We start from the raw sequence: 20,672 nt of genomic DNA on the forward strand, positions 1-20,672 counted from the left end.
GCATGTTAACAATAAACTATCAAAAGAAAGTCATGTGCTTACATTTAATTACATTTTCATCAGAAATTGTAAATTATAAATTCAAGACATTTTTACTTAACAAAGGTAAAACTTATTTTTTTCTATATAATTTTACTTTCAATTTCTATTTGTACGCTAGAAACTATTGAAAGATTTAAAAAAACAATTTAATACTTTACGAGTATACTAACTTAATGTTTTTTTAAACCTATGGTGTGTACTTTATTTCTTCAATTTTTTGACTAAGTTTTTACTTTACAAAAGGCAAGGTAACCATATTTTAAGTCTGTGAATTCAGAATCATTATATATAAGTATACTTGTTATTTCAATAGATGTGACCTTAAAGTTATAAAAATTTATTTATATGTTTGTAACCGCTTGGTAGCGGTTTAGAGTTGTTTCTAATTAGGGGTTTTTTTCTGACTTGTTTACTTCTTGAAGCTGTACCGCGTGAGCGGTAATTGTCTCTTTTTTACTTTCTTTTTTTGTTTTCAAGCGAGTATAAATTAAGAATATCGCGTAATTAGTGGAGTTCAGTTTTTCTAGTTTCTACTTCATTGAGTGGTCTGAACTCAGTGCAGCTTTTTGCTGCACTTAAGTTTTAATGGTTTCAATCTTGTTGAAGTGATTTCGATTATAGAATGTTTTTGAGTTTGGTTTAAACATGTAGTGTTTAGTTTCTGTTATTCTAGTGTAATGTTGTGCAGTTTTTTATCATCTTTTCGTTTCGCATTTCATTGTAAATATATTCATGATCACAAATTCGAACTCAATTTAAATTAAGTAACTGATTTATTAAACATTTAGTAAATGGTAAGTAATTCATATTAGTTTATTTAAGTTAATCATAATTTAAGCGTTATCTTGGGGATTTCTACATTATAAGTTAGAGCGCACGTTGCGTATTAAACCAGGCCAAAAATAGTTATATGAGTAGAACTATTACGAGATAGCGACATGATGACCCGGACGTCCAGTTATTTATAGCTGGAATCGAACACAGATACCTACATTAAAATTTTTACGTTTTGTAGATGGTGACTTGAAAACAGAGTAAAATAAACCTTATTTAATAAAATTATAAATTCGATAAACTTAAGGACATTTATTTAACCCAGTCATCTGGTCTGTAAAGTTTTAAAAATGAGTTTAAAATTTCTAGTTGGAAAAACAACTAAGTAGTTTGAGTTTGTGAGAGATTTGTGTTGTTTTTTGCAAAAAGTAATTAGCTTAATTGTGTTGAATTTTATGTTAAAGTGGTTTGGGAAAAGCTAATGGACATGTGTTAGAACTAAAATGTATTTGTTGTGTAGATATTATTGCAATTCATTGTTGAAGCGTTTTTCAAAATGAGTTTTAAACTTGTACGAGCAAGTTTAAACAAAAGTTTGTCTTGTTTTCAAGTTGTTCCGCGTTTTGTCAAATTAATTAATGAAAATACGATTGGTCCGAAATTTTACTACTGCAAATATGTGAATCTTTTGATTTGATGAGAATAGCTTTTAAATATTTAATTTCATTCGTTATACTTAAACGATAAATTACAAAAAAATTAAAATCTAAAATATAAAAACAATAAGATTATTCTTTTAAATTGTTAAACAAAAACCTAGTGTTAACCAATGCAAAAATATTTACAACAAAAAACATAAACATAAGTAATCAAACATACTTCTTTTTAATCAAAAAGCTGTTTTAGATTAAATATACGACTTCTAAAAAACTTAAACATTTTTTTCAAAATTATAAGAAAAAAATATAAGTATACAATGACATATTATATTATAAAGCCCTTTTCTACTTAACAAGCAAGTAACGCCTATACAATGTAGAAAAAAAATTGTTCTCAACTTAATCAGATTGTTTTTACTTTTTGTGAATTCGCTGAACTCAAGCTTATGGATTTGTAAGTTGGTGCAAAAAATGTAGAGGGAACGGAGAATATTTATAAAACATAAGTATTTTTTTGAACGTTAGTTTCTAAATAAAAACAAACAATAGTAAGTTTTTGGTTTTTAAAATACATGAACTTTTAGTTAGAATGTTGAATGATATTTTTTGCTGTTTGTAAAAGTAAAACAACAGCTATAACAAAAGTAAAACTTGTTAACCAAAACTTTTTTTTTGATAATTACAAAAATTAATTGTTTTTTTTCATACATCAGCACTATAAGATACCAAAACAAATAAAAACAGTTAGAGTAATTTTTTAAACAAAACAACATTTTGTTGTTCTATAAAACAATTTTATTTAAGAATGTTACGAACCTGTACATTTTCATAAATCATCAATGTAAGTGTAAATATAAATGCATTACTTAGTGAATACATTTAAAAGCAGAAAGCTATGAGGTTTACACTCGATTATTTAACAGTGTCTAACTTTAATTAATCAGTTTAAATATTTGTCTGGAGTCGATACCCTTTTGTAGTTGAGGCTTATTATTGGAAGTGAGCTCAATTCACACAGTTCTGTATGAATAAAGAGGTTTTTGACTTGTTTCACTTGCATTAGTTTTAAATCTTTGAAATTAGTGTCAAGCAAAAATATTAGAAACAGTCGTTTTTGTACTTCTATTTACTATAAAAGTCAATTAATTTTTTTAAATAAATTAAGTATCTTTGAACATTAAATAGCCAGATATTTTACAGGATAATTAAAATAAAAGTTAGAAGTTTCAAAATATCTAATAACTAGGTAACTTCTATAACAAAACAACTTGTTTTCTGCTCAACTCAGACATTCACAACATCGATAGTTTCAGGTTATTTTCGTGTTTTACACCGAGTTTGAAGTACGCAGAAATACAACAAAGTTAAAACTACAAGCAAATATGTAATAACACGCAATTAGAAGGTATTGTTTGGCAGCACAATCTTGTTGCAATTTCACCAGACATTTTAAATTGCAAGAAATTATACCAAACATTTTAGCTTGCAAGAAATTTCACATTTCAAAGTGGTGCGTTTTTCGCGTGTGACGTATTATTTTTGCATTCTGTGTTTTGTTTTTTATTTAATTAATTCATTAATTTTGCATGTTTACTATTTGTGCGGATTAAGATGGTATGTGCACAAAAATATTTTAGTTTTTAGTAAATAGTTTAGTATTTGAATTAATATCTTGTAAGAGTCATGATCATTTAGTGTAATATATTTAGCTGTAGTTTTTCAAATGTATCTAAAATTAAAGTTTAACATACCATTACTAATACATATATATATATTTTTTAAACAAATTTTAATAATTGAGGTGAATACAAGTTTCTAATCTGTTTTTGTGTTTGGTTGTTTAAAATTTTATTAACTTTTCAAATCTAACAAATATTCAAATGGAGATAATTTCGTTTCAGATGTTAATTATATGTTTTCTAAAAGTTTTTTGGTAGATAATTTTTTAACTATATATTTAAGGGTTTACCAACTAACACATCATCATTTTCACAAAGTTTTATATTTTCTAAAAAAAATCTAGTTTCATAAAAAGGATAAGGTTTACTTAAAGTGATAAAAATAATACTAGATGTATAAAAGAGAACTGATTATGTTACAAATTAACATAATTAAACAATACCTATATTTAAAATATTTTAGCATACTGAAACATCTATGTATGTTCATCAACTTTTATCTCAAAATATAATACAATACAGACTACTTCGTTTAAAATGTTTTTAATATTAATACTGTCGAATTAAGTCATCATTTTCACAACTTATTCGTTGACAACTTGACTGTTGAGTGTTAGCCACGCGACACAATTGGCACTCAACAACAATTGACACCACAACAGCTATATGTGACGTCATAAAGTGTCAAGTTCAACTATTTCAAGTTTTTCGTGCCTTTTCAAATACAAGGTGCTTGAAAATAGGCTTTTTACACATTTTTAAACACAACTAATCTGAAGTTATTTTTATCTCTTTGTGTTAGAAGTACTAGTGCGATTTTTACCAAACAACAATCAACTGTAATAAAAAACAGTTTTCGATAACTAGAAACAAAAAAATTGTAAATTAATGTTAAGTTTGTACAATAGACTGCATATATATTACAGCTTAAAAAAAATAAGCTTAAAATCTTAAAAAAGTTTAAACAAAAGTTTTCACATAACACTTAAAAACAATACAATGGTGCTTGCATCTAGCTTGTAACTTATTTTAAACTAAAGACCTTTGAAAAACAGCTTATTACAATATAATATAAACAGTTTTTAAATTGGAATTAAACTATTTACTAGATAAAAAGTTCAGTTTTGTAAATAAAACTTAAACTAATAGATTATAACTTAAGAAAATGTTAAAAAAAAACTTTACTTTTTTTAACTAATCATTAGTGTGAAACATTTAAAAATATTTGATTAGTTTGTTTTAGTTTTAATATACTAAACACATGTATTTAAAATGTTAATCTATATGTTAATATCAGTATAACACAGATCGTTTGAAAACATCTAATTTTTAGACTTGTTCTTATAACTTGGAACGTTACATTTATTCACTAACTAAAACAGTTAAACTTGATTTATAATACATAAGTATAGCAGCAAGTTTAAAGCATGTTTATTAAATGCTTTAATCTTTGTATTCTTTCAAATTAAACTACAAGTAAGAGTATATAACAAGTTTGAAATGTTAATTATCAGAATTTTTCATGTATGAAAATAAGACCTACTTTTTAGAAGTTAACTAAGTTCCTTATAAAAAATTCAAATTTATTGTAATGCACATAATACAGACTAAAACTAAATAAGAATACTACATATAACCACAGAAATTCAAGAAAAGAACATTTTTAGATTGAAATTAGTTAATTTTCTAAAAACAGCAATTGAAGAATTTTTAACATATAGAACAAAGTTGAACAAAATGTACTTAAATGTACAACCTTTACATAATCCCTTCCAAATAATCAGGTAGTTAATACTGCTTAAGACATAAGTAAAAAGTATGAAAATATTTTTTTATCAATTCAATACAAGAGTTTTGTACTTAAACTAGTCACAAAACTATAGTATAAAACCTTGGTGTTTACTATTTGCATTTTATTTCAGTTTAGTGTTATCTACAAACAGTTTGTTAGTTGATGTAATGTTTTGTTATCTACCAACTTGCTTCCGAATGAGATTTGTGAAAAGTGTTTTGATTGACATGAATGGCGCCAAAAGTCTACTGCTAGTCTGAAGAAACACTGCAGATTTACTTCAGTCCGAAGAAACATTGCACATTTACTTCAAATGATCCTTTCTTTAATATAATAGCTTCAAGTAGCGGTCTGTGTTGAGAATGTATTTTGAAGATAGACGCTTGTCTTAAAATAACTTTCAAAAATCATTTTAAGATTCATTTTGAAAGTCCATTTTAAATTAAACTAAACTATGCTTTTACTTTTATTTTAACAATATGAACTTTTTGTGTTACTTTTCATTTTTCGTCTCTTCGTTATTTGCCTTTCAGTTTAAGTGACTTAGGTTTTGATGCCTAGGTCCATCGTTTTGACAATAAATTTGCAATAATTTCAAAGTTTATCACAAACTGCTAGAATATAAACATTATTACTTGATTTACTTTTTAAACAGTCTACTTAAATACTACTTTAGTCCATTTAGTGTCATGAAAAAGCAAGGCAAAAAAATTATTTAGACAATAAAAAAAATTTATAAACTCTGTTAAGTTTAAAAAAAAAGTTTTCATTTATACTTTTATTACTATAACTTTTTCGATAGTGATTTAAAAATCCTTAACACAAAGCAAACATTATTGGAGCTTTTTTAAATATCAAAAAAAAATTAAAACAAGTAACTCTTGACCACGGCATAAAAATCCATGTAAAATCTACCAAAGTATTAACATCTCAGTCAAGTTTGATTTATTGAAGTTCTCAGCACATTAAGCTGTAAATAGCTCACCGGTAATCTACGACTACTTTCGCTACTTCTAGAAATTTGGCTACTTTTCGTCATTCAACGGAGATAATCACTTTTCGTTTTGTCGAGATCAATCATCGAAAACGTTCAGCGTCGAACTTTGAATATTAGCGTCTCAATTCAGTGATACAAGACGATCATGTTAAAATGTCTGACTTTCCCAAGTTACACGTAGCTCAGTTGTAATTATGTAGATGTCAAGGTATATAAGTAGAATTTTAAGATGTGTCATTTAATTTATTTTCAAACTTTGTTGTCTGGACTTTAATTTGTATCACATATTTCATTAGAACTTAATGTATGTATAAATAAAAATGAAACTTACTTTAATTAATCGAGTTTTAAATTTTCCCACATCCATTAAAAAAAAATAGTTTTTAAATATTTTATAAACAAAGTTGTTATTTAAATGGTTTCCTAAAGTATTTTATAGCTAAACGGTAATAAAAATTAGTTTTTGTTGGCTTTTAATACGTTAAAAACGTTTTTTGAAAACAAAATATTGTTATTGTATAATTTTCTGTACTCCAACTAAAAAGTTGAAAAAATACTTGAAGCAGTTTTTATTGTATTAGTTGTTTGTACGTTTTTTTTATACTTTCACATTTACTGTTATCACACTGCTGTATTACAATACAGTTTAAAGAACAGTTATACCTAACAGTTTATTTATGTAAGAGCTTAGTTTTAAGTAACTTTATTTAAAACGTTTGAAATTTATTTCGAACCTTAATGAGTTTTGGAGCTGCTTTATAAACTATATCCATACAAATTTTAAATAAAGTCTTCCTGAACTCATGTTTAGATTGTCCTTTAAGCATAAATTTAAACAAATTCCCGAAAAAATAATCATTTTGTTATGTAAAACATTATCTTCTAAAGCTTTCTATTTTATAGAAATATTCATAAAAAACTTCTAAAAATACTTTGGTTACTGTATTGTTTTATAATAATGTTCAAATTTCTTAACTGCGAGTAATAGTTATAGCTTCTACACTACTTTAACCTAAATAAAAAAACTTATTAGCCTTTTAACTTAGAGTTGATTCATTAAAAAGTATTCAGGTATCTTCATATTTAGTTTGTTCTGATTTATAAAAAGTCAAAATTGTAAACAAAAACTACGTTCTTTAACGTTTATTGTTGGCAATTAGAATTTGCTATAAACTGAAATTAAAGTTTTGACTAATTTAATAACTAACTTAATTGTACAAAACTGATTTACATTACTCTTCTAGTTTATCAAAAAATAAGAGTTTTTAACACTTTTCCAAACCAGTAATTTCACAAAGTCTGTGAAAAGTTATAGACGAGTTAAAACTTTTAATAATGTTATGAACGAGTAGACAAATGTTTTGTTTCTACGTGTAATAGGAAACTTTAAAGAATTTAAGCATGATATACTTAATCAAGGCTTAAAAAGATTATTAAATAGTGCTTTGATTTTAAAAAAATTGCTTTTAAACTTTGATTTAAGCATCAAACGTTATAAATAGTTTTTCTTATTCATGTATTAAATTGCTTTTTTTATTTAATTGTAGAAAATTTTGGAAAAACTAAATTAATAAGAGATGTTGTTGCCTTTTTTTTGTGACTTTTTGAAGCGTTTATTTATGCATGTGTCTAAATTTTGTTATATTTAACTTTGTTATGTTTGTTACAAAAAAAAATATGTAAAAACTTTAAAAATAGTAATTTTGTATTTAAATTAGTTTTGATCCTGTATCATAAGCTACTTAAAATAGTTGTTTAAAATTATTTCAAAATATTATTTTTTATTTAGGATAGCTTGTCAATTTTGGTTTACTGAACTATTTTTACATCTCAAATAAAAACGTTTCTAGTTTTTTATGTTTATTTGCATAGTTTAAACAAGTGTTTTTAGTACTTTATGACTACTCTACTTATTTTTGCCCAGAATTTAAAAGTAATATGTAATGTCAGACTACTCTACTAATTTCAATCTGGTTGTAAATCAATAGTCTTTTAACTTAAAATAAAACTTATAGTTCACTAATAGAAACAATGTTTAAAATTACAATGTTCACAACAAAAACTGTGATCAGTTTGGTAAATAGAGCTAACTAAATTTTAGATCACTATTATTTTTTATTGAACTACAAATAAAAAAGCGCTCAAAATATTTGGTCCTAGAACCTAGTGCACAAAGTACCTTTCGGTTATCGAGTCGCACACCAAATGGATACCTTTTAAGTTAATGCTAGGATCAGCTACAATAAAGAAGTATTCATATAGCAAAAACTAGTTTAACTTTATAAATTTAACTTTCGTTGTTTTTAAAAACATTAATATGGCCTAAGTATTAAAACAAAACAGCAGCTTCAAGCAACTTTGAGCAGTAGCAACAAAAATAATTGTAAATTTTAAGTTTCAAACTCAACTTAATCAGAGGCTTGATCATTAAGCTCGTATTCTGGACAATACATTAAAAGGTATCCAAGTGGTGTATGACTCGATAACCGAAAGTTTTTTCGTGCGCCAGGTCCTAAAACCAAATATTTTGAGCGCTTTTATCGTTCAACAAGCTATAGTATAAGTTTGCAAGAAGTCTGCACACTGGCTAACTAGCAATTTCTGCAAACCAACCCTGCAAGCTAATTTCTGCAGTATGGACGCCCACATTTAAGCTTGTTCAAGAAAGTGACTATCATGTATATATATATATATATATATATATATATATATATACATACATTCTATTTATAAAAGCCATTTTCAGTTGATGATTTTTTGTAAAGAAGCGAAGGTTTCAAAAATCGTATTTTGTTCAGAAAATATGTTAAACAACAAAAAATTACGTCAAAGTACTTAGTCTTATGTTAAACATATACGTAGCATTTTAAACAATTATTCTTTTTAATTGCTAAAAAAATTTTAATAAGCTATTAGTTATAAAGTTGAGCGCACCTAGCCATCTGAAAAATACATTCGAAAACACATCAAATAATAATTAAAATGCCTAAATTGATATTAAGCTAATAAGTTATAAAAATTTTAGAGTAGTTTATACGCCTACTAAGCAGTTTAGTCATATGTGGTGTGTAGTTGATACAGTTTGTTGTAAACATTACTTCAGTATCTGTTAAAAATTAATTTTAAGTAATATCTGCTTAGATTGGGATATTTATAAAGCTTAATATGTGTGAATCATTGTATCAGTTCATTTTTGCTTTCTGACTAACAAATTATAGTGAACGTATAGTTTTTTTTATTGTTTTTAAACAAACTTTACTAATTGAAATTATCTCATATACGTATATAACAAGCAGCAAAACAATAGTTTAAACTGAAAAACATATATATGTCAATCTTTCATTGTTCTATAGAATAAAATATTCAAAGAGTTTTCTTAGCTGTTCAGGTTAGCTTAAAAATGTGAAAATATAAAAATGGAATACTGATGAATTAATTGTATTTAGTCAAAAATTTACTTTTTTATATAAAATATAATATTTTAGTACATATAAAATATTTTCAATACATTTGTATTATTTTAGCTACTTAAAGCTGTCTACAAAAATACTAATATAAAAACAACAAATTTTATTAAATAAATATAACGATAAAAATCAAAGGGAGCAAAATAAACTGAGTAATTTTAAAACAGTATTAACACGTTAAGTAAAAATGATCAATGTTAATAAATTAGTTAAAAAAGAATTGAAAAAATATGAAGTTGTAATCAGTTTAATTTTTTTTTTTGAAAAAAAATCACAGTATTATCTTATAGTAAATTAGTCGCAACTAGTTCTTGTATTAACTTATTAGCTACATTCACATCTTTCAATATTTCTGTTTTCAATTGATCACAATCGGCAGAGTTATTTGCTATGTATTCCTGTTTAAAGTATAATAATTATTTGCTATGTATTCCTGTTAAAAAAATATGTATTATTTGCTTCATATTCCTGTTTAAAATATAATCATTTGCAATGTATTCCTGTTTAAAGTATAATAATTATTTGATATGTATTCCTGTTTAAAGTATAATAATTATTTGAAATATATTCCTGTAAAATTGTAATAATTATTTGATATGTATTTCTGTAAAATTATAATAATTATTTGCTTTGTATTCCTGTTAAAATTTAAAAAATAGTTTGCTGTGTGTTTTACGTCTAAGTTCAGTTGCTGTAATTTTGTATATACATATATTCCGCAAGAAAAATAAAATAGTTGGTTGGTGTTTGTGACTATTTTCTTTTCTTGCGGAATATATGTATATACAAAATACGTCTTCTGAAAAATTAAATACGTCTTTTGAAGTTATATAATTGAAATTGTGGTACATACACATAAAAAACTAAAAAAATAAAGTTTTAACTTTTACTAAGTAGATACAAGTAAAACATTTATAGCACAATTAAGTTGTTGAATTTAATTAAATACATTTAAACTAAAATTTAAAATCTACTAGTAATAACAACAACCACTTAAGTACCTTCATAGCAAGATTAGTTTGCTTTAAATTCCTCTCATACAATTAACATACATACGTTTATATATTAATTAATATTTATTATCATACAAATAACTTACTACATACATATATTTAATTTCTAAATAATATTCAATATCAAAACCTTCATAGCAAAATTAGTCTGTTCAAGATTCTGCGACTTGTGTATTAGATAATAAAAAATAGTTAAAAAGAATAAACAATAATTTAAAATTACATAGAAATACCTTCATAGCGAAATTAGTTTGCTCAAGGTGCTGCAGCTTCCTCTCCTGATTGGCCAATTGCACGTGGGTGTCGTCGCGCTCCAGTGATTTCTTCAGATCGTTGTACTTTCTCCTTAGTACCTCCAAATTGTCACTAACGTGAACCTTCCTCCTACGAAGTTCGTCCTCCTGGGTCTGAAGGTCCAATTTGCGTTGGACAGCTTTCTCGCGTAGAGAGTCAAGATCGCTGTAAATAAAAATATTTAAACTTTTGTACATCACTTAAATCTAAATAAAACTTTATCATAATTAATTTTGTAATGAAAGTGCTGTTTTTACTTGCTCTTTAACTTGTTTTAATATCGAATGTGTAGAACCGGTCAAGAAAATAACTATGCATAGAAGTATCTGTTAAATAACTATGTATGGCAGTCAATCTACAAAGTACTTTTGTAAGTCTTTTAAAACATAACTAAAAAAGGATTCATTGGATTATTGTTGGAGACCACATTGTTAGACCAACTTAACTGTATTTTAGGTAATTGTATTGTTAGATCTGCTGCCTGTAGATAGAGAGAATATATTGTATAAACTGCATTTCTATTATTGTTTTATTTTAATTATTCAAGTATGAACAGATTTCATAAAAAAAAATACTTTAATTGTTAAAGTCTTTTTGAGCTAGATTTAAATATTTTATAGTTCTTTAAAAGTTTAACTTTTCAAACTATTACTACTTAAACTTAGTTTATTACTAAGTTTTAATTGGTTTTGAAGTTAATTACAAAAGTAATTTGTTGTTGAAATGTAATGCTTGTATTATTTTAATTTTGTTCATTTTCACAATAGATACTCTTCTCAAACTGTACCGTCTTGTTTGTATAAAGAAGCATCTAGTATGCATAAGATAGTAAGAAAATAATTCAGTAAGTTATGATTAGTAGTACCAATAAATTAAGCAACCCAAAATCTCTTTCTGGTTACAATAGCATTGTAAAATAATTGGTTTTTAAATTCACTTGCAGTTCAATCATTTAGCTCATGATGAGCATTGCATCTTTTACTGAGAATATTATTTTAATGATTCAAAAGATCATGAAATGATTAAATTTTTTCTTTATAATGATTTCTTTTAAAAGAGTACTCAAATGTAAACCTCTTTTTTTTTCATAAATTAATAAAACTATATATCAACTTGTGAAAGCAAAAATCAAAAATTTAAGATATACCAACTTGTAAGTAAGTAAATCTTCTTCCATCTCTTGGATCTTGTCAGTGAGGAACTCCCTCTCTTTGGTGATCTTCTCATGAAGATCTTCAACTTTCTGAAGATCTTCTTCCAACTGAGTACTTTCAACTTGTAATGATTGGTTTGTTGTTTCTGCTTTCTGCAACTCTCCTTCCTTGAACTCCAAATCGTCCTGTAGGTGGTTTTAAACTTTAGATTTTTATGCAACTTTTTATTGTATGATAAACAAACAATATTAGGATAATTCCTTTAACTCCAAACCGTCCTGTGTGTGTTCTTATTATAAACATAATATTCAGAATAGAAAATTCAAGTACACAAGTTTTGTAATAAGTATATTATTCTATTTTGGAGTTTGTAAATAAAGTTATACATTTTGTTTGAAACTTTAACTTTTAAACAACTTTAATAAAATCTTAAACTTTTTTGTGGAATTTATTTTATTCAGTTTTTTTGGTATAACAAAATGGTTAATACTTAGCATATATCACTAAATAATACTAAATCTGAACTTTGTGGTGCAAGAGTATTTTATTGGCATTCTATTTTAAAACGCATCTTTTTCATCTTGACGTTGTAAAACAATTTCAAATGAAACCATTAAGTATAAAAGTTAGTATACTTTTAGGAAGTATATGTTGCTAAAGCAGTTTTATCTTTAGAAAATTATTTTGAAAACGAATAAAAATTTAAATATACTACCAACATTTAACTAAAACCTTCAAACTATAATTTTTGAAAATTAAAACACTTCACCTTCAGCGCTTTGAGTTCATTCCTGCTAGGAAGGTTGTGACCAGCGTTGATCAGTTTGCTGCTTTGCGCCAGTAGAACCTGTATAGTTTCCTGCAGTTGCTCGATGGTTGTAATTTCCTTCCTTTCCATTTCCGGAAATGACGTCATGAACTGTTCAATGAGCTTGTCGCGTTTCTGAAGCTCCCTGAACTTCGAAGTCTGCTCGCTCTATAAGTTGAAGTTTGGATTAAAAAAAAAAAACCGTTGATATTTTTTTAACTGTTACGGTTTTGTGGAAATTTACTTAGATGTTAACCAAAAATATCTAAAACTAACATGCACTACTAATGATAAAAAAAGTTATGTGAAATGATATATATTTTTTAATATAAATCTAAGAGTTAAAACTAAACTTAGACATACAAATGTTCGTTTAAAGTAAACTTTTAAATATAAGCAAGAAGAATAAGAAGACTTACCATACTAGGTTTACACCTTTATAAATTAACACAAAACTATTTTTGTATTCTTAATAATAGTTTTACACTTTTTTAAATTTACACAAAATATTACATACTTTTTTATTTTATGATAAAAGCTCCTGGTCCTAAGTATAACCAGTATCTTGATTAAAAGAATTAAAAAAATAATTTCTAATATCAAATATCAACCTCCTGATCATCTAATTGACTCTCGATGTCTCCAATCTCCTCCTGCATCTTGCTGATCTTCTCGTCCAGATCCCTTCCCTGCCTCCCCAGCGCGCTTATCTCCTGGTTGTTCTGCTTCACTCCCCCCATCACCTCCTTCTGCTCCTCCTCCGGAGACTTGTCCGTAGCCGATTGCTGCTCCAACTCCTCCTTCTTCTGCTGCAGTGTGGACAGTTGCTCGTACAACCTGTTTGTGTGAGTTTTTATAGCTCAATTTGTGTTTATGACGTCACAACATTTAAGCGTGTTTTTGGTTAATTTAAGGAGAATTAATGACGTCACAGTTCATGACGATGTAAACACAGCTTAACCTGTGTTTTAATTGATTATTAATTTTTGGCTTTAATTCAAGCTCAAGGTTTTTGTTTGTATGACACCACAACACTTAAATTGAGTTAAAATTCAAACCCAAAGATTCCCAAAGTAAAAGTTCTTTTCGCGGCATTTTTGGCTATTGGGGAGAAATAACTAGTAATAAATCAAAAAAGTATATTGGTTTTAAACTAAGATGCGATTTGCGTTAAAGGGTGAGGGGAAAGCGATTATTTTAAATATCTGCCATTTGGGTGATGATAATAGGTTTTGAAAACTGTGATTTATTGTGATATCATGATAAATTCAAAAGTTTGTAACTTGAAACTTAAAAAATGCTCTAAAAAGGTTTAATTAATAAGAATCGTATGAAAATGGTAATTTTAAAAAATACTACAAAATATATATTCACAATTGTTGAAAACACTTATATGTACAACAATTCGTGGTATACAAAATCAGCTTCATATTTTCCTTAGTTTAAGATACTAGAGGCCATTATGCTAAGCGAAAAGAAACATTTAGAAAAATAAATTAAACAGTCATCAAAACACCTTCAGTTTTAAGTGGATCTCCAACAATACTGACTTGTAAATTTTATAATAATTAATACAATGAGAAACATTAATACAGATACTAAATTTTTACAAAATTTACAAAAAAATATTAATTAAATTTACAAATAACCTGACGGCTTCAGTCTTTAGTGGGTCTCCACTTATGCTGACTTGCAAATTTTCTTCTTCTTGATTTAATTCTTCTGCTTCTTCTTCCATTTTTGCCACCTGTCCTGCCGTCTGTTTGAATTAAAAAGTATCAAGAGTAGATAAAGGTTGTATGCAAGAAATTTGAAAGTAACAAACTATAACACAAAAGTTAAAGTAGAATGTTGTTTCAAGTAATTTATAACTTTTTTCAATACACTACCTGCACTTTTTAGTTTTACAAATTTTTGAAATGTCTTAAAATTTTAATGAAAAAGGTAAAATATTAAAGATACTTTTGTGGAAACTCAAAGCAAACTTACAGTTATTCCGATCTTCTTCAACAAATTGTACCTGGCTCATATTTAAAACACATAAAAATATAAATGTCTAGTAGTTAACTTACAGTTATTCCGATCTTCTTCAATAAATTGTACCTGGATCTAGTTTTCTGATCCATGTCCATCACTCGTTGCTCCGTTCGCCTTCTCAGCCTCTCTACCTACAAAAAAAAAAATCTAAAATAAAATAAATAAGAATAAATAAAAAATTAAAATTAAGATAATAAACAAGTTTAAAGAATAGAACAACTAAAAAATAATTTAAAATAAAGAAATAATTAGATTAAAAAAAAATAAAATAAAACATCCCCCATTTAAGGACATAAGGGGGTCACCTTGATTTTTACAAGTTGATCTTATTGTATAGAGTTTTATCTGAGCTATAAGACATTTTAAACCGCTTGAAAAAATTCAAAGTAATTTTTGAGGTATAAGCGATCAAAGTCGGTGACCTCAATAGGTTTCTAATGGAAGGCGCAAACTAAAATCGCAAAAAAGACCATTTTACTAATAATCTATCTTTTGCTTCATTTTTAAGCAATCTTCTTCAAATTTTTACAGAAAATGTGTTATTAAGTTTTAAAAAAATTCTATGCAGGAATTATTTTAATTTTGAAAAGTTAAAACGTTATTGAAAAAAAAAACTATTTTTTTGTTTTCCTAATCTAAAATTTTTATTTTTTAATATTTTTAAATTTCAAACACTTAAAGTGTTTTAAACTATAAAAGGAACATTTTCTGAAAGTTTGAGGTCTCTAGCTCAAAAAATGAAGGAGAGGATAGGTTGATAGATTGTTAGTGTTTTTTTAATTTCCAAGAAAATTTATTCCGAAAACTTTGCGGTTCGTATGTTTGTACCGGAAAATTTTTATAAAAATTCCAATATCTCAAAAGTTAGATAAGATTTTTTAATTCTATAAAAACTGACTTGTAGTTTGCACTTTAAGCTTTCATATAAGATCCAATTTTATTCTATTTAAAATGTCGACCCCCCTATGCCCTTAATCAAAAATTAAAAACAATCAAAACAAAAATACCTCCTTCTCCATCTCCCTCACCTCCCGCATCTTCCCCTCCTCCTGTTCCATCATCCTCTCCAGGGAGTCTTCGTCCCGGTCGTTCTTCATCTTCACCTGCTGCATCTCCTCCATCATCTCCACGAGCTCCTTCGACGTGTTGATGCGGTCCAGCACCGCGTTGTAGTCGTGCAGTTCGCCCTGTGTGACGTCATTGTATGATTGTTACGTCATAAGTATCATGAAAACTTATGTGCAATTCACCCTGTGGGTTATAATGGTGTTTAAATATAAAATTTAATTTGGTTATATCATTTTAAGTTCGACGTGTTGATGCGGTCAAGCACCACGTTGTAGTCGTGCAGTTCGCCCTGTGTGACGTCATTGTATGATTGTTACGTCATAAAAGTTGTTACGTTTTTTATCTAACACATCTTTATTCTAACAAGCATCTTGTTTGATATATGTATGACAACTTATTAACTAAAACATTAATATCAAACAAACTACATAACTAAACAGATAAAAATATTTTAGGTAATTTTAGCTTCTTCGCATCCCCAATAAAGTTATCAGGCGTTCATCCTAGTTCAGTTTAAATTCCGAGTCAGTTTTTCTACTTAAGATCAACTAACCTTAGTATCATAAACTAGGTTAGTTAACATCTCTTCTCTCTTTTCTCAAACATGAGACATGTATTATGTATAGTGAAATATCTAGTAACTTTAATTAATAATTTTATTACAAACCTTAATTTCATCGACTTGATTGGCTAATATTTCAGCTCTCTTCTCAAACATCAGGAACGTGTTATTTTCTTCCTGTTTCTGCTGGCATTCCTGGTCAACTTTTCTCATTTCTGACGTCAATCTATTCACTTGACTCCTCAACTCTCCCAACCAGTATGTGCGGTCCTGGTAAGTGTAAAATTTATAAGAAAAGTGGACAAGTGTTCTTCAAAAACACTACAAAGGGATAAATAACAGTTCAAAAAATGATATTTTAACAATATAACATGATAGTTTATACTAATTTAGTTATAATTAAAAATTTATATTTCAAATTGTGTACAGTCCAGTTTTTAGTAAAAACAAAACTGTTGTAAGATTTTTTTTGGTTATCTGGTAGTAACAGCTATAAAATATGTATTCATTTTGTATCAACTTTAAAGTTACAAGTTATTCAAAGCTTAAGTTAATATGTAAAGTTAGTTTTAAATAACTAAGTTAAAATTCTGTTTGTAAAAAATAACAACTATTAGTTTTAAATTACATTTACAGTTTATGAATATTGTATTAATATATCTAAATAAAAAGGCAAATATATTTATTAAATATATAAAACAAATTTATATTTAGTCACTTGAATTTGTCTTTGTTGCTGATTGGCGGTACCCTTTCTATTTCCAGCTGAGGTTTTTATTCCGCTCAAACCATGCTGCGTCATTGGTCTTTAAAAATTTCAATAGTTTAAAGTATACTATACTTTTCAATAGATAAACTTAAATAAACTTGTTAGTAAAATTTCAACAACAGTTATTTTGCAGTATAGAGTATGTCTAAATACAAAGTAACTTTATACTCTGTTTTAGTGTTTGTGTTTTGTATGGAGTTATGCAAGTAAATATATGTTCAAATTTTATGACAAAAACGTGTGTTTGAAATTTCAATACCTAATATGTTAATTTTTAATGAACTAAATTTTATGTGCTCTTATATGGTGCCATAATTTCTATGAAAGAAAAATAAAGATTCTAACAGTAGAACATTTCTATTCAAATAAGTAGCTTAATAACCCCAGTCTGTTGGTTCTAAAATTGCTGTAAAGTGAAAATTGTTAATATCAGAAAAAAAGAAATCAACACAAATAAATACTTGATAAAAAGTTATGATTTTTTAAAACACCATTGTTGTTTTGTTTGAATTCAGTTAGGACTAGAAATTTGAAAACGTATCTAAAACACACAAATTTTATACTTTTGGCAACTTTTCATAAAATGGGTAGCTATAAAATGCTTTACAAAAATAATTGAAACAACACAAAGTAAATTAAAACTCATACAATTATAATAGATTACAACTAAATTATTTAAGTTGTATAAAAACATTAAACAGCTTGTTTAAAACAATATTTTTTCAAATGTTATTCAAAATTGTTTTGAAATTAAAAAGAAGTTTACAGCTAAAATTATCTTCAAACCAATAAAAATACAAAAATACTTTTACAACAACAACATAACTTAAACAATTGAAACTATCAACAAACCTGTCCTCAACCCTGACACCTGTCCCACTGAACACCGAAGATGACTGACCACCACCAGGTGTCCCACTTCCCCTCGTGCCAGGTCTGAATCCGGTCCCCAACCTCCGCGAACCACCGGTGGGAGGCCTGTTCATTCTTGATGAGGGCGGTCTGCCTGACATTTTCTTTTTTTGATATTTGATACTGGGAAGAAATGTAATATGAGGTGTGAGAAATAAAAATATCAACAGATATTTACAAGAACATATAAAAGAAAAAGATATAGGTAGTTATATATATAAGAAAATACAAGGTATTTACTACACTACTCAATTATTTTGTTTGAAATTTAGTTAACATAAGTTTTATACACTTAAATTTTAGTTATGTTGACAACATATAGGTTGGGATATCAAACAAAAACAGCCAAAAATAGTTATGAGCTAGAAAAGTTGAAAAAGCTAGATGATGCTAGGAGTCATTGTGATGTGAGAAGTAAATATAAAAAATAATATTTTTCGTAATATAGATTGGATGAAAGTATTCTACTGTGATATGATCACGTTAAAAAATATTTATAATATAAACTAAACAAAAAATGAAAAATCTTTTTTAATGTGTTTAAAACTTAGTGGTGTTAACAGTATGTGGGTAGAGGTGTAATTGAAAAAAAAAATTTAAAACAGTAATTAGCAAAAATAGTTTCATCTGGTTACAAAAGAACACAACAAAAAAAAAAATTTTACTATATTTCATAAAAAGATGGTATTAAAAGAAAAATTTTACAGAATAAATAGTAAAAAGAGTTTCTATATACAGCAATCCTTTTTAAACCTATGAAATCAACAACTTGTTTTAAGTTATCTACATATCTAATAATAATAAATTTTAATAGTTATTTATAGATACATAAAAAGTAGTTTATATATAAAAATGCATGAATTAATTTTTGTATAGTTTGGTTATTCTTAATGTGTAATGTGAAAAAGCAAATATTTAAACCAGCTGATTTTAGATTTTAAAAATATACATTACTTACAATTAAAAAACTGTTGTGTATGTAAAAAAAATATAAAACTTGAAAAAGCTCTAAAAAAACTTCAAATTGGCACAGTTAAAATGCATAATAAATATATTACTATTCTATGATCTCTTTTTATATACTTAAAAAAAAGCAAAAAATTTTCAAAACAGTTCAAGCAATCTTCAAAAGCCCATTAGAAATCAATGTTTGAACGTCTCTTTTGAACTCATGACTTCCAGTCATAAGCAAGTGTTGAGCCTGATTAGGATTTTCTCTTATCAGCTTCATCAGCCTTTTTATCTCTTCCTTCTGTAAAATCTCCCTCAGCTCTGGGTTCTTGAGAACATTCTGCACCTGCCTGTCTTCTTCTGACATTATGTGGGGCTCTTCTGCGGGTGGCCTTGTGTAAATGGGCTGGTTTCTGGGGCCAGTATCACCACTGCTGTTGGCCAAATTTGTAAAGTGTGAGCCAAGAATGCCGTAGAACTTTTTAAAGAACTCAGCAACCTCCTTGTCATCTTTGTACTTTTCAAGCGCCGCCTTTGGGTCAGTCTTCATCAGCTCAACTGCCGCAGCGTACTTCGGCTGGGCCAGCTTGTTCAACAGATCCTTATCTGACTCTATGTTCTTTATGATGTCATCGTTCAGCCAATCAGGCGGCTTCATTTGCTGCTTTGTCTTCTCCATCTCCTTTTGCACGTCGTCAAACACCAAATTGGATTTTGCTGATTTTTTGTTGGTATTAATGACATAATCAACTTTTGGGTCTTTTTCCACTGATTTAATAGTTTTCTTAACACCCTTATTAGTATTTTTCTTGCCTGGAGGTGCACTTCCAAACAGAAAGCCTTTTTTGAAACCTCCAAAGTCTTTCTTCTGCTTGGGCTTTGCAGGTTTAACATCTTCTTTTATTTCAGTTATTGTTGCACTTTCTTCATGTGAAGCTTGGTGGAGTTTTTCATGATTGTAGAACTTTATGTTTCTTACTTTTTCCACCATCTCTGACATATCTTCTAAAGGTGGAATGTCATCGAAATCATCCATTGCTATTGTTTACTGTTGCTATAATATACCACTGTCTATAGATATTTTGGTTTATTATTTAGAAAAGTTGTAAGTAAAATTAAATTCAATAGCAACTTTTTGTTTTAAAAATATTTGAAGTTTGTTATTATTCGCTCAAAATAATCTAAAAAAAAAATTTAAATTTGTTGTAGAGAAGATTTTGAAATTTTATTTAATATAATGTAGCTTAAAAACGAACTGATTTAGTATTAATTGTTTCACATTATTTAAAAATTTGTAAACAAAAAATACAAAACTGTAAATTGTAAATTTGCAATCTACATATAGTTTTAAAAGATTCTTGTAACTTTTACATTGAAATTTTTCAAAAGTACTCTAATACTTACACTTACAAAAACTATTTATTACAGGTATTTAGTAAACAGCCTAATTTAAAGGATATGGCTAAAATTGAGAATAACAGTTGTAAAAAATTACAAAGGGTATTTCTTATTTCAAGTTTAATATAAATTATCAAACTTTATAAACAAAAGAATTTATTTAGAATTTTTTTGTGAAAAGAGTAAATCAGTGAATAAAGTAATCTTTTAAAATACCAGGTATTGTGCATATTAAATTGTCTTTTAAACTACTTAATTTTTTTTTTTAATTGACAAAATTTAAAACATCAAGTGTC

General features: G+C 27.0%; 2 protein-coding genes across 2 annotated transcripts; both read right to left on the reverse strand.

The window, feature by feature from the left end:
- Positions 1–9,552: 9,552 nt before the first annotated feature.
- On the reverse strand, positions 9,553–18,141 carry LOC145834415 (intraflagellar transport protein 74 homolog). The gene is made up of 11 exons (XM_082941840.1): positions 17,968–18,141; positions 17,065–17,152; positions 16,452–16,616; positions 15,724–15,903; positions 14,752–14,847; positions 14,329–14,438; positions 13,291–13,516; positions 12,641–12,847; positions 11,869–12,056; positions 10,657–10,882; positions 9,553–9,808 (listed from the first exon to the last, which is right to left on the reverse strand). The coding sequence occupies exons 1-11, from the start codon at positions 18,126–18,128 to the stop codon at positions 9,695–9,697; spliced, it is 1,761 nt and encodes a 586-aa protein (XP_082797966.1). The 5' UTR covers positions 18,129–18,141; the 3' UTR covers positions 9,553–9,694.
- A 1,000-nt stretch (positions 18,142–19,141) lies between these two features.
- LOC145832986 (uncharacterized) lies at positions 19,142–20,014 on the reverse strand. The gene has a single exon (XM_082940190.1). The coding sequence runs from the start codon at positions 20,012–20,014 to the stop codon at positions 19,142–19,144; it is 873 nt and encodes a 290-aa protein (XP_082796316.1).
- Between the last annotated feature and the right edge of the window lie 658 nt (positions 20,015–20,672).

This window comes from Thalia democratica, chromosome 4, assembly GCF_965202585.1.
Source record: "Thalia democratica chromosome 4, ktThaDemo2.hap1.1, whole genome shotgun sequence".
Taxonomy (NCBI): domain Eukaryota; kingdom Metazoa; phylum Chordata; class Thaliacea; order Salpida; family Salpidae; genus Thalia; species Thalia democratica.

Bases quoted from the DNA above. Each gene is read 5' to 3' on its own strand.
- LOC145834415 (XM_082941840.1), bottom strand. From the start codon at position 18,128: ATGTCAGGCAGACCGCCCTCATCAAGAATGAACAGGCCTCCCACCGGT. The intron at 14,848-15,723 runs GTATTTTTGTTT...TTTTTTTTGTAG, and splicing joins TGAGGGAGATGGAGAAGGAG to GTAGAGAGGCTGAGAAGGCG. The intron at 13,517-14,328 runs GTTATTTGTAAA...TCACACAAACAG, and splicing joins CTAAAGACTGAAGCCGTCAG to GTTGTACGAGCAACTGTCCA.
- LOC145832986 (XM_082940190.1), bottom strand. From the start codon at position 20,014: ATGGATGATTTCGATGACATTCCACCTTTAGAAGATATGTCAGAGATG.